The sequence below is a fragment of the Pipistrellus kuhlii genome, unplaced genomic scaffold (genome assembly GCF_014108245.1).
Source record: "Pipistrellus kuhlii isolate mPipKuh1 unplaced genomic scaffold, mPipKuh1.p scaffold_m20_p_25, whole genome shotgun sequence".
NCBI classification, from domain to species: domain Eukaryota; kingdom Metazoa; phylum Chordata; class Mammalia; order Chiroptera; family Vespertilionidae; genus Pipistrellus; species Pipistrellus kuhlii.
Window position 1 is genome coordinate 6,745,370 of NW_023425524.1, and position 15,552 is coordinate 6,760,921.

At 44.9% G+C, this 15,552-nt stretch overlaps 1 protein-coding gene across 6 annotated transcripts; it reads right to left on the minus strand.

Annotated features, from left to right (window-relative positions):
- Positions 1-1,099: 1,099 nt before the first annotated feature.
- Positions 1,100-15,424, minus strand: UCHL5 (ubiquitin C-terminal hydrolase L5). 6 transcript variants are annotated; one of them, XM_036453439.2, is made up of 12 exons: positions 15,111-15,424; positions 12,851-13,079; positions 12,265-12,328; positions 10,592-10,697; positions 9,920-10,045; positions 9,776-9,837; positions 9,568-9,698; positions 8,799-8,862; positions 6,204-6,306; positions 5,057-5,164; positions 3,344-3,442; positions 1,100-1,780 (listed from the first exon to the last, which is right to left on the minus strand). In XM_036453439.2, exons 1-12 carry the CDS (start codon positions 15,174-15,176, stop codon positions 1,736-1,738), a joined length of 1,203 nt encoding a protein of 400 aa, XP_036309332.1. In that variant the 5' UTR covers positions 15,177-15,424; the 3' UTR covers positions 1,100-1,735. The 6 variants fall into 6 exon arrangements, 4 of the variants coding, with proteins under 4 accessions (XP_036309332.1, XP_036309331.1, XP_036309334.1 ...); XM_036453438.2 differs by having other exon boundaries at positions 5,057-5,167; XM_036453441.2 differs by lacking the exon at positions 12,851-13,079.
- Between the last annotated feature and the right edge of the window lie 128 nt (positions 15,425-15,552).

A 15,552-nucleotide genomic window follows, 5' to 3' on the forward strand; every position in this document is an offset into this window, starting at 1 on the left:
TTACTGTATCCAGAGCAAAATATATTCACTCACAAGCAAGCAGAAAACTAGAAATTCTTTATGACCTCCAACTGAAATTATATTAAAACTAGAGGCCCGGTGCAAGAAATTAGTACATGGGGGGGTGGGGAGGGAAGGGGTCCCCTCAGCCCAGCCTGCACCTTCTCTATACTGGGACTCCTTGGGCAGTTGGACATCCCTCTCATAATCCTAGACCACTGGCTCCTAATTGCTCACCTGCCTGTCTGCCTGCCTGATCACCCCTAACTGCCCCCCATGCTGGCCTGGTCACCCCTAACTGCCCCTCCCCTGCCAGCCTGGTTGCCCAATGCAGCCTACTTATTTATAGTCATTTGGTCGTCCCTCACTAACCCCCCTGCTGGCCTGGTCGTAGGCAGCCATCTTTGTGAGGGCATGAGGGTCAATTTGCATATTACTTCTTTATTATATAGGATATTCTATTAACTTTTCTTCTCAATTTCCCACCAGGTTTTGTCATATTATTTAATAATACCACAACGAAGTAAGCTTTAAAACAATCCTTAAAAAAGTCATGTTTAAAAAAAGTCACGTGTCTGAGGCTGGAAGATACTCTCTCCCATAATAAAATGTTAAAAAGTCATGTATCAATTTCAAAAATGTGCCCCGAAAAGTAGATCACAGTTTTTAAAATCTCCTTTAGAGTTTAACTTGGAAAAGAAGATTAGGAACAAGAACATAGCAATATTTTTATAAAAGAAGGAAAGCAACTTCCAAAAGCAATGGGAAACAAACACCTCCCCTGGGGGCAAACCGCACATGTCTCTTGGGAACTGCTGGACTAGTTTTGTTCAAATTGTCACACAAGGACCCTGCACCACCACTATCACCCTTTTTTTTTTTTTAAAGGGACATATGCTTAATCTTCAAATCTCCAATATTTTACAAAAATGTATCTTAACAGCTTGAAAAAATGTTGCCCAGCTGAGTGTACCACCAGAAATCTTAAAGACTTGACACTCTGTTCTTAACCTGAAATATTGCTTTGATGTAGGACTCCTTCAGTAAACAGCTTTATAACACAGAAAGAAATAACCCATTAAAGAAATAACACATTAAAGAGTTTGTAAAAATAAAGTTGGGATGTTTATTACTTTTTCTACTGGCAGCATGAAAATCACTAGAAACTGTACTTTTGTCCTTTCAAATAATCTGCACTAAAATCATACTTTTCCAAATAATTGATATAGAAGATAAAATTCAGTTTAAAAATCCTTAAAATACTTAGATATCAAAGACAGAAATACTGATTTTTCTTTTATTCCATTAAATGATGAGAACAAGAGATCCAGTTTAATCAAGAGCTGACATTTGTAAATTTCAAGCTTTTAAGTGAGCTAAAAGATCAAAGGGTTAATGATATCAGTTACAGGTAGAGAAGATCATCTGTGCGTTTTCTAGATTCATTACGGCAGCTACGTACGTACGTGGGGAAATCACAGAATTTCTCAGATCCAGTGTCAAATAATGGGATTTGGGCAAGTGTTCTTGACATCACCTTTATTTTAACAGGCACTACATGCACACAATGCAGGTAGGGGGCTTTTATGAATCCATGCAGTAAAGACAAGACGGACTGGACTCCTGCCCAGTGTGCACTGAGCCAGTCAGGGTGCTGCTCCGCGTTCCTCATGCTCAGTGGTTTCCATGGAAATAAAGGCAGAAGCAGACGTGTGCACACGCCACAGCATCCCCTTCATTTGGTCTCCTGTGCTTTCTTTGCATTCTGTTTTTCTTTTGCCTAGAGATTAAAGGTAGCATCTTACAAAATCTCAAAGGTCTGCTTTAGAGCATATTGACTGTACTCGGCACTTGTCAAAAAAAAAACCAAAAAACTGCTATTCAGTACTTATTTTTTTCTCCGCTCTACCATAAGTTGCTTAAGAAAGAAGAGGTGTTTTATTCCTGTGTACAGCCACAGGCTTTAACAGAGTGCCCGATCTACAGCTGCAGCTGGATAAATGCTGAGTAATTAAAACATTTCAAACATTTTAAATAACAACCTGAGTTCTCCTCAGAATCTAGGGAGAGAACATTGCATACAGACAAGAAATAAACATATTTCAATATTGTCTATGCAGTGTGCATAGTGAAAAAGCAGTTTGGAGAAACAGACAAAAGCTCCGAGGTCAGTAACAACCTCTTCAATAACACAAATGCATCAGCAAGGACAGACTGGATTGTGTTCCATTAACACCAGACATTCACACACTGCCACCCTGTGAACACAACGGGAACGGCGGTTCTAATGCAAAAGCTGAAAAGCTATGTTATCCTAATATGCTTTTTTAAAAATAAAAAAATCTGGAATTATACTGTCATTAAAACTAATCAAGAATTGTCCTTTCCTGCCAAAACTGGTGTGGCTCGGTGGATAGAGAAAAAAAAAATATATTTTTAATCAATGTTTTATTGATTTTTTACAGAGAGGAAGGGAGAGGGTTAGAGTTAGAAACATCTGCCTCCTGCACACCTCCCACTGAGGATGTGCCCGCAATCAAGGTACATGCCCTTGGCTGGAATCGAACCTGGGACCTTTTGTCCACAGGCCAATGCTCTATCCACTGAGCCAAACCGCTTAGGGCAGAAAGAAATTTTAAAAATGTTTTTTATTGACTTTAAGAGAGGGAGATAGCCGAAACCGGTTTGGCTCAGTGGATAGAGCGTCGGCCTGTGGACTGAAAGGTCCCAGGTTCAATTCCGGTCAAGGGTATGTACCTTGGTTGCGGGCACACCCCCAGTAGAGGATGCTTCTCTTTGACTGATGTTTCTCTCTCATCAATGTTTCTAACTCTCCCTCTTCCTTCCTCTCTGTAAAAAAAAAAAATCAATAAAATATATTTTAAAAAAAAAAAGATTTGTTAGTAGCTTAAAGAAAAGGCAATGTTTTAAACGTCATTCTAATATAGCACAGCCTGAACTGTGACATGGTGGATTCTAAGAGGTGAGGCAGTGGGACAGCCCTTGTTTCTGGTGTACAGATAGCTGGCTGAACTAATGCTCACCTAGAATCTAAAACAAATGAAAGTCAAACAAATGAAAGTCAAAAAGCTTCAACACATTTACCTCTACTTAAGCTAAGACAAAATTTTGTTTTTGGAGAATCTAAATCTAATTTAATATAGTCAACAATATTGTAATAACTACCTAGGGTGACGGCCCCTAAATGGTCAGAGGTAATGTATATAATGTCTGTCTGCTGTGCTGTACACATACAAAACAGTATTGAATGCCAACTGTAATAAAAAAATAAATTCCACAAGGACAAAAAAGATATGAGTTTGTTCAGCATTAAAATCCTTACCTTTTCTACTAGTGGTATTAATTGCTGGTGTTCTGCTAACGTCTTTAACAATTCCATAATGAACGGCAGGTAATTATGTTTCCTTCTGATATTTTCAATCTGAAAATAAAACAGGTATCAAACCACACTAGCTTTGCATTTCCACTAAGCTTCTGACATTCTGATTTTGCATACAACTCAAAATCGAAATAACTATTAGAAATAATGAGATCCAGTTCCCACTGAGAATAAAACTAATGTAATAAACATGTGGAGACTTTCTGAGCATGGCTTACTACTACAGACATAATTAATCTTTTTATAAAACCTAAAAAGATTGAAAAGCAAAATTTTAAAAAATAAACTCACTTGTGTGTCAAATTGGTAATAGAACCACACAAAGAGAAAATTTTTCAAGTAAATTTCAAAACATAGTATTTTGATTATACATTTAAGATAGGATATATCCCTAAGGAAAAAAATGACATTCCTGGTATTGTTATTCTGAGATGTATATAGATGTGTGTGTGTGTGTGTGTGTGTGTGTGTGTGTGTGTGTATCTCCTATATAACAAAAGCCTAACATGCTAAGTGTCTGGTTGTCCGTTCAACCAAAGTAATGATATAATTAGCATAATATGCTAATGATATGCTAAAACTGCTTGCTATGACATGCACTGACCACCAGGGGGCAGACAGTCAACCACTTGTTGACATGTACTGACCACCAGGGGGCTGAGACTCCAACCAGTAGGTTAGCTTGCTGCTGGGGTCTGGCAGATGGGGATTGAGGAAGATGGCCTGACAGACCCTGGAGCCCTCCCACGGTCCCTCCCCGGCTGGCCAACCTCCTGCGTCCCTCCCTGGTCTTGATTGTGCATGCACCAGTGGGGTCCCTCGGCCCGTGCCCTCTCTCAATTTGGGATCCCTCAGGGGATGTTGGAGAGCCGGTTTCAGCCCAATCCTGCAGGCCAGGCCAAGGGACCTTATTCATTTGTGCACCAGGCTCTAGTATGTATAGCATAAAGCATGTAAATATCTCTTTACATACAAATGCAATATATTTGTAGCATAAAGCAAATAAGTAATTGTGTTACTGTTGTTAGGAACCAAGATTTTCGGATTAAGAGAAAAGATCAAATGCTTAACTTCAAGTATAAACTCTTTAATCCTAAATATGAACATTAATAGGAACTCTCATTATAGTTTTCTCTTTAAAAATTAAACAAAAAAATATATGTATATGTTTCTTAGCTCTGAAAGGGTCTAGAAATAAAGGCCAATCAGTATCACTGAGAATCCAGAGAGATGGCTTCTAATACCACTTCCACCAAAGGATCCAGAGCTTCTTGAAGAAATGGTGGATTCCAGGTCTGAGGCGGGAAATGTAAAAGATGGGCCTGACACACATGTTACTTGAACAGAAGCTACAAAGGATGAACAGTCATGTCAAAGGACACAGGAGGCAGTTTGCAGTGACCCCTACTGGCCAAAGGGGGGATAATTTGAGCATCAGCAATATCTGCAGTGAACTTTAGGTTAAAAATCTGTTCATAATACTTTTTAAAAAATTTAAAAAACAGTTCACTAGTTATTTTTGTAGAATGCCAGGGAATCAACTCATTCTGAAAACTAATAAATAATGGGAGAAAAGTGATCACTATTATACATACCTTCATGTCAAAATAAACCACCCCATTTTAAAACATTAAAGGAACAAAACTTTTTAAATACCTTATATCTTTTTAATTTCTGCATTTCTTCTTCAATGAGCATCTGATTTTTGGCGAGTTCTGACTGAATAGCACTTAGCATACTACCCTGATCCGTATCCATGTGTTCCTCCTTAGAGAAAAGGAAAGAAAAACACACCCTAATAACTGAGGCTTAAGTGCAGAATATTTTCAAGTGACATACACAGTACAATTCCTTTAAAATTTTACGCTTAATACAGTAAGAGAATTCCAGCCGAATAAATGTAATATTCAAGGATAAAAGCCCTAAATACCTTCATATTTCTATATTCTGCAATATATACTATTTACCTAAAAGTAATCTATACTGTAATATACTTAAATCTATACCCTTTCATTCAGCTATAAATTTGCTTAAGTATACTCTTAAGAAAATGTGGTCAAAGAATGTAAAAAGGTCTTTTTGTCTGTTACTATTGTAATTCTCTCCAATCCTATTCACTATAGAAAGATAATCATAAAGACTAGTAAAGATTATATGTGAGTCTAAATGTACCCAATTGAGCCTTAGCTGGTTTGGCTCGATGGATAGAGCATCATCAGCTTGCATAATGAAGGGTCCTGGGTTCAATTCCAGCCAAGGGCACATGCCTGGGTTGTGGGCTCAATCCCCAGTAGGAGACATGCATGAGGCAGCTGATCAATGATTCTCATCACTGATGTTTCTATCTCTCCCTCTCCCTCTCTAAAATCAATAAAAATACATTTTAAAAAATAATAAATGTACCCAATTGATTCTGTGAAAAATGTGATCTAACTTGCATAATTAAATAATAGTAAATCATTGCTAACACTCTATCATTTAGCACACACTACTTCTCAGTCACTGTTTAAAGTGGTTTACATATATTATCTCAGTTAATCCTCATAACAATCTTCTAATAAAATACTATTATCCTCATTTTACGTAAGAAACTGAGACACAAAGAAATACACTCAAGTTAACGCACCCACCACAGAGCTGAATCTAGGCAGCCTGACTCCTGATGTTGTTCTCTTCCCACCACTCAGGACACTGGATTCAGTCTACTTTTACCGAAAGGAGGAAGAAAGAGGAGGGGGAAGGAGGGAAGGCATAAATCCTTCCCCTGAGAAAATAAAAGAAATCAGAAAACATGGCCACAAACCTCAGCAAGTTGTCTCTGCAACTCTGCTATCTTCTGTTCATATATCATTTTTCTGTCAGACACGATGGCCATTAAGTTAAATCGAATCTCACCTTCGCTGTACCTAAAAAGAGGTCAAGTGTATAATGTCATAAAGAATCATAACACCATTACAATTAAGATAATCCGCGGTGATTGCCCCATGGTCCTCTGGGAGACCAGTCGGTGGTTCATGCATTGAGAGAGTCCACAAAGTAAAGATGCCACTTCTCCTCACATTGATACAAACGTTTCACACAATTTCTATCCAAGCCCCAGCAAGAATTTTAGTAGATACAAGCTTGCACTGGAATCTGCATGGAAGGGGAGGATCTATAACGGCTAGAACAATTCGCAAGCAAAGGAATAAAGCAGGAGGCGTCACTGTCCCTGAGGTCAAGTCTTAAACCACAGTAACCAAGACTGTGGAGCTGACAGACACACACATCAGTGGGACAGGAAGTGGACCCAGAAACAGCCGCACACGTACGCCCACAATTCTGTGCCAGGTGTGGGGGCAGCTCCGTGGAGGAAGGACAGCTTGCTCACCCAGGGGTGCTTGGCAGGTGAACAGCCACAGGCCGTGTATAAAAATTAACTCCAGCCGAAACCGGTTTGGCTCAATGGATAGAGCGTCGGTCTGCAGACTGAAAGGTCCCGGGTTCGATTCCTTGGTTGCAGGCACATCCCCAGTAGGGGGTGTGCAAGAGGCAAGTGATCGATGATTCTCTCGCATCGATGTTTCTAACTCTCTATCCCTCTCTCTTCCTGTCTGTAAAAAATCAATAAAATATATTTTAAAAAAAATTAACTCCAAATAAACCACAGACTTCAATGAAAACTGTTAAACCACAATAAGCCTATAAGAGACAATAACAAAATCTCTGGAATCTAGGGCTAAGGAAAGAATTCTTAGATTTGGCATTAACATACCATTCATAGTGGGAAAGACAATTCAAGGGGATTGAGAACGTTTGCTCGGCTGAAACCAGTTTGGCTCAGTGGATAGAGCGTTGGTCTGAGGACTGAAAGGTCCCAGGTTCGATCCTGGTCAAGGGCATGTATATTGGTTGTGGGCACAACCCCAAAAGGGGGTGTGCAGGAGGCAGCTGATTGATTTCTCTCTCACTGATGTTTCTAGCTCTCTATCCCTCTCCCTTCCTCTCTGTAAAAAATCAATAAAATATATATTAAAAAAAGAAAGACAGACCACGCATCAAAAGGGGGATGGGCTGCAGGCTGGGGCAGAGTATTTGCAGGCAATGTGCCTAAGGACCAGAGGTATCTAGAGTAGGAAAAGAACTTCAAGGCTCAACCATCAAAAAAGAATCCATCTAATTACATACAGAACAGGCAAAAGGCACACGTCGTTAGTCACTAGGGAAATGCAGATTCAAATCATGATGAAATATCATCGCCCACCAATCAGAACGGAAATAAAAACACAAATGCTAGCGGAGGCCGTGGAGAAACTGGATCCCTCGTACATGAAGAGTGGTAATGTAAAATGGTGCGGCCACGCTACCGAAGAGTTTGGTGGTTTCTTAAAAAATGAAACGTGCCTTTACCATACAACTCAGCAGTGTGCTGTTGGGCAGTGACCCCAGGGCAATGAAAGCTTTAGGTTCACACACAACCTGTCTACACGTCTGTTATAGCTTTATCCATAACAGCCAAAAACTGGAGACGATCCCGATATCCTTCAGGGGGTGAGTGGGCAAAAAGCGGTATATCCATACCACAGACTACTGTTCTAAAAGAATCAACTATTGATACACTTAACCTACAGGAATGTCTAGAGAATTGTGCCGAAAGGAGCCAGTCCAAAAAGGAGACTCGTTGCATGATTCCGTTTATCTAGCACTAGAGGCCCAGTGCACGAATTCGTGCACGCGTGGGGTCCAGCAGGCCCGCGCTGATGGGGGCTCATCGGGCCAGGCCAGTGGGGGAGATGGGCCATGGGCAGTTGGCTGGCCTGGCCCCCAATCAGGGTGTTGGAGGCCAATTGGGGGCCTGGCCGGCCAGGGGGTAACCTATCAGGGCTCGGATCAGGCTGGTTGGCTACCACAATGCGTGTCATAGCCACCGGTCGCTGGGCTTTTATATATATAGATTTTTTTTAAATGAAAAGTGATGTGGGGGGTGGCAGGGGAGGGAGGTGGCTGAGGCTCTACATGGGCACCTGAGCACTCCTGGGAATTTCTCGGTACCTTGACGGTGCCAACGTCAGTACCCTGGCCATGGCACTGCCATAGTTCTGCAAGGCGTCACCAACTGCAGGGTGAAGGGCACACAGGATCACTCTGCATTCTTTTTATAACTATCTCAAAACGTTTAATTTAACTAAGAAACATACGCTCAAAACAAAACTCTGCAAAGTAGCTGCATGAAACATCTGACTTGATGGAGATCTGCATTTAATTCCGCTAACAGGGCAGGACCTCGAGGTTTTCCGACACAGATTCCCTGAACCCAGGAATCAGAGGCAGGCAGACAGTGAGCACTGCTAACATAAAAATGAAAGTTTTCTTAAAACCAAACCAGGACGTTATGCGAGGGGCTTAGCGGGGCATTTACTTCTGTATTCTCTTCTCGATGACGGGCCTCACGGCGCTGATCCAGTCATCCTGGCTGCAGGCCCCTGGAGGGAGGGGGGAGATTTCCGTCAGCGAGTCAGCCTCAGCACCACTCCTTACCCGTGCTCCAAAGCACCTCTTTTTATAAAACACTTAGGCTGGCCAAAATCCTTTTAGCATAGCTGTGTTCAGCTTCCATTCTTATTTATTGAAATCCATACACTTTTGTGAAAGTTAACTAAAAAAATAAGGAATAGCCAAAACTGGTTTGGCTCAGTGGAGAAGAGCACTGGTCTGCGGACTGAAAGGTCTCAGATACGATTCCGGTCAAGGGCATGTACCCTGGTTGCGGGCACATTCCTGGTGGTGGGTGTGCAGGAGGCAGCTGGTTGATGTTTCTCTCTCATCGATGTTTCTAACTCTCTATCCCTCTCTCTTCCTCTCTGTGAAAAAAACCAATAAAATATATTTAAAAATGAAAATTAAAAAAAGAAAAAAATTAATAAATAATAAATGATGCAATCTGTGGGTTAACATGTTTTTCTCTTAGGAAAAAAATAAAAGGTCCCAACTGAACGGCAGTGGTCGGCATGCCCTTCCTATCTGCTGACGCCACGAAGGACCGAAGAGCGTAGGGGTGTCCCGATAGCGCCCTCCGTGGCCGCCACTGTCGCCATCCCCTCCAATCTCTGCGGCACGGAGGCTAGCACAGAGGCCAGTCCCGTTTTCTCCCGGCCAGGAGGGAAACGACGGGGTCAGGGACCGGTTACCTAGGTCGATCGGTCCCTCCCGCAGTCCGTCCAGCTCGTAGAGTCTTCCGTTCACGGGGACGTAGCTGACAAAGTGGAACGCATCCTCCTCTTTGGTCGGGGGCTTCGCGTCGAACTCAAACATCTGCTGTCTGCAGTGAGGAAGGAAGCAGTGAGAGGCAAGCGGGGCGAGGAGGACGCAGGGTCGGCTCGGCGCCGAGTCTCTCACCTGGCGAAGCTGTTGTGCACCTGTCGGATCACGTCGGAGTTGCTCAGCGCCAAACCTTTCATCTGAAAGAATGTGTAAAAGCCGCCCGGTTAAAATCAGAGAGACACCAAGAGGGCACCTTGGGGAGAAGAAGGTGGTACTCACAGCTGCATCGAAGCTCTGTGAGAATTCCTTGAACTCGGACAACGTCTCTCCTAGATGGACGTCTTGATGAGTGCAGTTCAGCAGCACACTTACTATGGCTTGCGTAGCACACGCATTGTTAATGACCTATGAGACCGAAAAGTGGAGACACCGTCAACTTGTTCGAAGAGCAGCCTGGCCAGCTCAGTGGTTGAGCGTCAACCTATGAACCAGGAGGTCATGGCTTGATTCCTGGTCAGGACATATGCCGGGATTATAGGTTCCAATCCCAGGGGGTGTGGAGGGGATAAGACCTCACCTTCCTCATCAGTGAAATGGTAGCTAGGCAACAATGTTTTACAGGGAAACACTACCAAACTGTCCTTCCAGGATCTTCACACACACACACATACACACACACACACTGATTATTAAATAATTTCTTCCCTCAACATTTTATTCATCAATGATCCAGACACACCTCCAACTAGAGCATATGGTTAGCCTCAGCCAGCCAGTGTTACTGCCTCTCTAAATGGATGAGTTGTGTGGGGAGCTCAATCATTTTGCGGAACGTAAAGGGGGTCCAAAGACAGAAAGCTGAGTACTGCTCCATTCCGAGCACATGGGGAAATAGAGTCCTGTCTTATAAGAAAGATTGTTCACAAGACACGGAGCACCCAAGGACCATACCTGCTTGGCAAAAAAGATTGTGTCGAGTCTGGAGTCCTGAACCACAGAGCCTGCTGGTTCCTCTCCTGGCTGCCACTTGAAAAGAAAAATTAGCCCGTGAACCGGCCTACAGAACAAAACGCAAGTTAGTGACACCACAGCCTGCTGCTGCTTAAACACACTGGCAGTATATCACATTTTACTCAGCTACTTAACCAATACAATACAAATGAAGTAAATTCAAATTTTTTTTAAGTTTTCTATTGCTCTTCAGTTGCTAGAACACTGCCTGAGACAGGCTAATAAAACTTAAAATTACAACGGTTAAAAAAGAGCCATAGTTGAAACCGGTTTGGCTCAGTGAATAGAGCGCCTGCGGACTAAAAGATCCCGGGTTCGATTCTGGTCAAGGGCATGTGCCTTGGTTGCGGGCACATCCCCAGTAGGGGGTGTGCAAGAGGCAGCTGGTCGATGATTCTCTCTCACTGATGTTTCTAACTCTCTCCCTCTCTCTTCCTCAATAATATATATATATATATATATATATATATATATATATATATATATATGGCCATAGTGAAAGGCTTGTTCTGAAATCTGCGGATTATTCATTTCTACCTTATATCACATAACTTAAAGGAAATAAGAATAAAGCAAAACTAGAAGAAGCTGCCAACCTAGGCAGAATTCCAATATACACGAGCAGACTGCAGCTCGGATGTCTGCAGATAAGTGGCCGATGGCACATGCATTATGAAACGCGGGGAGTCACTTTGTGTCACTCTCAGATGCACGAACGATCCTCATGCCAGTGCGAACGGGAGCTGTCATCCCGTACAGGAGGGGATCACCGCTTTCCTGAGGAACTGCTGTTGCCCGGGAGACACCCAATGGATCCTCTGGGACTCTCTCCAGTCTCTGCCTTCCATGCAGTGAAAATCTCTCCTATCCTTTGAAGCCAGTTCCAAGCCCCATCTTTAATTAACCTTCCCTGATAGCTCAGTGGAAACTCATCTCTCATTCCACCTACAGCGACTACGCTTTTTGTGGGGAAGGGGGCGGTGGGGGGAGCAAACCATCCCCTTCTCACTGTGAGAGCAGAGGCCGGATCCCAGTGGTCCCCGCTGTTCCCGTTAGAAGCCAGCTTGCCTCCAGCCACGAACGTGCCCACCTGTGAGAAGTCCCCTGCCCTCCTCCGTGATTCAGGGGCAGCGCTTGGAGGTGGCGAGGTGGGCGGTGAGGAAAGGCTCAGCGGGGTGGTTATACTCAGGGTGGGGGGAAGAGGAACCCGGACCACAGCCCTTTAGAAGCAATGCGATAGTGTATACGCAAGTTTGCATTGCTATGAATATGCATTATGAAATACACTTTTGTAGATGGACCTCTTATTCATGTCTCTTATGCTAAAGATGGATTCCATGTTCTAATCCACGATCTAGATGTGCATGTTGTAAAAACCAACCGATTACTTTGTTGGCATGGAATTGCAGGGACTTAGTTCCTAATCCGTAGCAAGCTCCTTATCTAGAAGCCTCCATCCGGTTCGTGGTTATAAAAGGAGAGTAGTAATTCAATCTCATAGGACTGAAAACACTTGAAAGAGATCGTGTATTCAGCTTAGCGTAGTCCAAGAAAAATAGACAAATGTTTGCTTACGTGGAGACAATTTTTAACGCGGCTAAAATGATACTCACTTTAATTTTTCAAAACTCTCAGGTTCTAAACTCCATATCTCTTCTACTTGGGCTCCTCGGCAACCTGAAATAAGAGATTGTTTCTTTAGAAAACAAAGCATGGACTCATTTTTCGTCCACCATTAGATATGAACTACAAGGTGTGCACACGTTTGGGGTGGTAAGACATGAGAAATTAAAATGGTAAAACTGACCAAGTTCACAGCCAAATCCTAGTCCATCCTGCATGATTTTCTAATCACCTGCAGTGGCAGTGTTTGCCTTTATAACTTAGAAGCTTCCAGAGTGTGCCCACCAACACGCCATTCACATCTGCACATCCTTCATCCACGTTTTTTGTTCAACCGCTAAGCTCTCTCAGCTCTTTCCCATGGCCCTCTGTTTTTCTTATTGTACATTTTTAAGTGCTAATACATAACTGCTCCAACAGCGACTTTCCCTCAAGTTTTATTCTATTCTATTTTCAACTACCTCAGGGTATGTGATGGAATTTGCCAGTGGAACAATTTTGACTGGAGTTGTCTCTGTGAAAATGTTTTAAATTACAATTTCAATTTCTTTAATAAATAAACGGTTAAAGGGTCACGTATTTTTCTTGATTGAGCTTTGGTAATTTGTATCTTTAAGGGAATTTGCGTATTTCGTTTTAAGTTGTCAGATTTACTGGTATAAAGATGCTTCCAATATCCCCTTATTATCTTTTTAATGTCCATAGATTCTATGGTGAGATCATCTCTCTTCTTTCTGGCATTGGTCATTTGTGTGTCCTGTCCTCTTTTGATCAGTCTGGTTAGAAGTTTATCCATTTTATTGATCTTTGAGAAACCGGCTTTTGGTTTCATTGATTTTTCTTGATTTTTGTTTTATTTTTTAATTTATTGGGATATTGGTTAATATGATCATATAGGTTTCAGGTGTGGGTTTCTACATTCTAAGATCTGTATATTGTATGGTGCGCCCACCACCCAAGGCCAAAATGAATGGCTATAACTCCTCCTCTCTAACCCGCCAATAATGGCTCCGGTCATTTTAAGAGACTTCTAGCTTCTCTCACTTCATTCCAATCTACTCTGCACACTACACATGGTAAACCTTCCTCAGCTATGACAAATGTCATTTCAGCATTCAAGTATCTTTGACAGTTAAGTCCTGCCGGGAGCGAATACAGAGCAACACAAACCACACAACAGAGCTTACCACCTGGCCTCAGTTTATCTTTTCAGCTTCAGGCGCAAATCAATACCCCTCCCAGCCCGTTAGATGATGCGTTAGTCACTTCCCATAAGCCACACGCTTTAACATCAGTGCTGTTTACGGTTTTTCCCCTCCGCCTGCGTTCCTGTAACATTCTTTCACACTTCAAGATAGCAATCAATATACTGCTTTGCGGTTCGCCACTTCTTTAGAGCAGCGGGCACAATTTATTCATATTAAAAATCCTTACCCCCGCCCAGCGTGGCTCAGGGGTCCACCTATGCACCAGGAGGTCATGGAAACCTAGGTCAGGGCACATGCCCGGGGTTGCAGGCTCCATCCCCCAGCAGGGGGCGTGCAAGAGGCGGCCGATCCACGATTCTCTCATCCTTGACATTTCAGTCTCTCCCTTCCTCTCTGAACTTAACCAAAATATATTTATTTTTTATTTTCACTTTTTAAAATATATTTTATTGATTTTTTACAGAGAGGAAGAGAGAGGGATGGAGCGTTAGAAACATCAATGAGAGAGAAACACCAATCAGCTGCCTCTGGCACACACCCCACTGAGGATGTGCCCGCAACCAAGATACATGCCCTTGACTGGAATCGAACCTGGGACCTTTCAGTCTGCAGGCCGACGCTCTATCCACTGAACCAAACCGGTTTCGGCATGAACTTAACCAAAATACTATATTTAAAGGGAAATCATCCTCCAGAGCCTACCAGTGCACCTGACACACCGTAGGCAAACAACATGCGCTTGGCAGCAAGGGGTATCCCCAATATGCAGCTTATGCACCCTGGGCAGTGCCTGCGCCGGCGTTAAATTTTCACCACGAGGACAAGTTTGAGCATCGCAGCTAGAATGAAAGAACGCTCCCGGAAATGTAACAGATTAAATAACAAACGCACTGCTGCGCCCCACCAAAAAAAAAAAAAAAAAAAAAAACTAGGAACAAGATGGGCAGGAAGCAGACCAAGAAGGTCAAGCGTGCTGCTGGCTATTCGGGTGGCAGACGAGGCAGCGGGCCAGGGAGAAGCGTGGTGAGGCCTCCGGGCCGGGGCACGAGCTCCGGGAACAAATGCTCCGCCGGAAGCGAGAGCCGCGGGGAGCGGAGCGCCGGCCCCACGCGGTCCCCCGCTCCAGGTCAGTCCCGATCGGCAGGACGGGGAGCCGGGGTTCCGGGGCGCGGGGTTCCGGCGGCCTCGGCACCCCGCCCTCCAGCGGCGGGCACACCCCAGCTTCTCCCCTGCGGGCCGGGCGGCCGGGGACGCGCACCTGGGCGCACCTGCCGGGACGCGGAGCGCGCGGCGAGGGGGAGAGGCTGGTGCTCAAGGGCGCGGAGGGGATCGCGGGTATTCTTTGCAATTAAACAAATAATGGGGGGCCGGCCGTGCGGACAACTCGGGGTGCCTGCCTGCTCGCCCGCGTGGGGTGACTCCCGGGATCTCTGCGGGAAACGCGACCGCCCGGGGCTGGGAAGGGGGCGGAGCTCTGAGTGTCCCCCTATCTCCTCCCCGAGTCCCTCCAGGTGCCCCGAGTCGCCGGCTTCTCCACGCGAAACCCACTCCGTGCCCGGCTCGGCCTCCTCCATGGCCAACCCCCCAACCCCCGCGCCCCGGCCCAGGACGGCGCCCCTGGCTCTCACCGAATCCTTTAATGAGCTCGGTGAACACGCCGGGGTCGCTCTCCATGAGGCACCACTCCCCGGCATTGCTCGTCATGGCCCCGGCCGCACAAGGCCGCCGCCCCCGCTCCACCGCCCTCGGTCGCTGGCCGCTGCCGCCGCCGCCGCCGCCGCCGCCGGCACCCGCTGCCCCGCCGGCCACCGATGCCCTGCGAACCCGCCGCAGAGCTCGTCCGCCCCACGTCACCCCGCCTACTTCCCGACAGCCTCCGCGGCCGGCCCTGCCGGGAGCGCGTCAGAGCGCGCGCGCGCGGACGCTCTAGCCAGCCGGGAGCCGGCGACTCTCTCTCTCTCTTTCCATCCTCAGGGCCGCGCAGAACCCGGAACGGAACCGGAAGAGGCGGGGCCTGTGGAGGCCACATCCGGGATTCGCGCCAATCCGGAGCGAGGGCGGGCAGGCGAG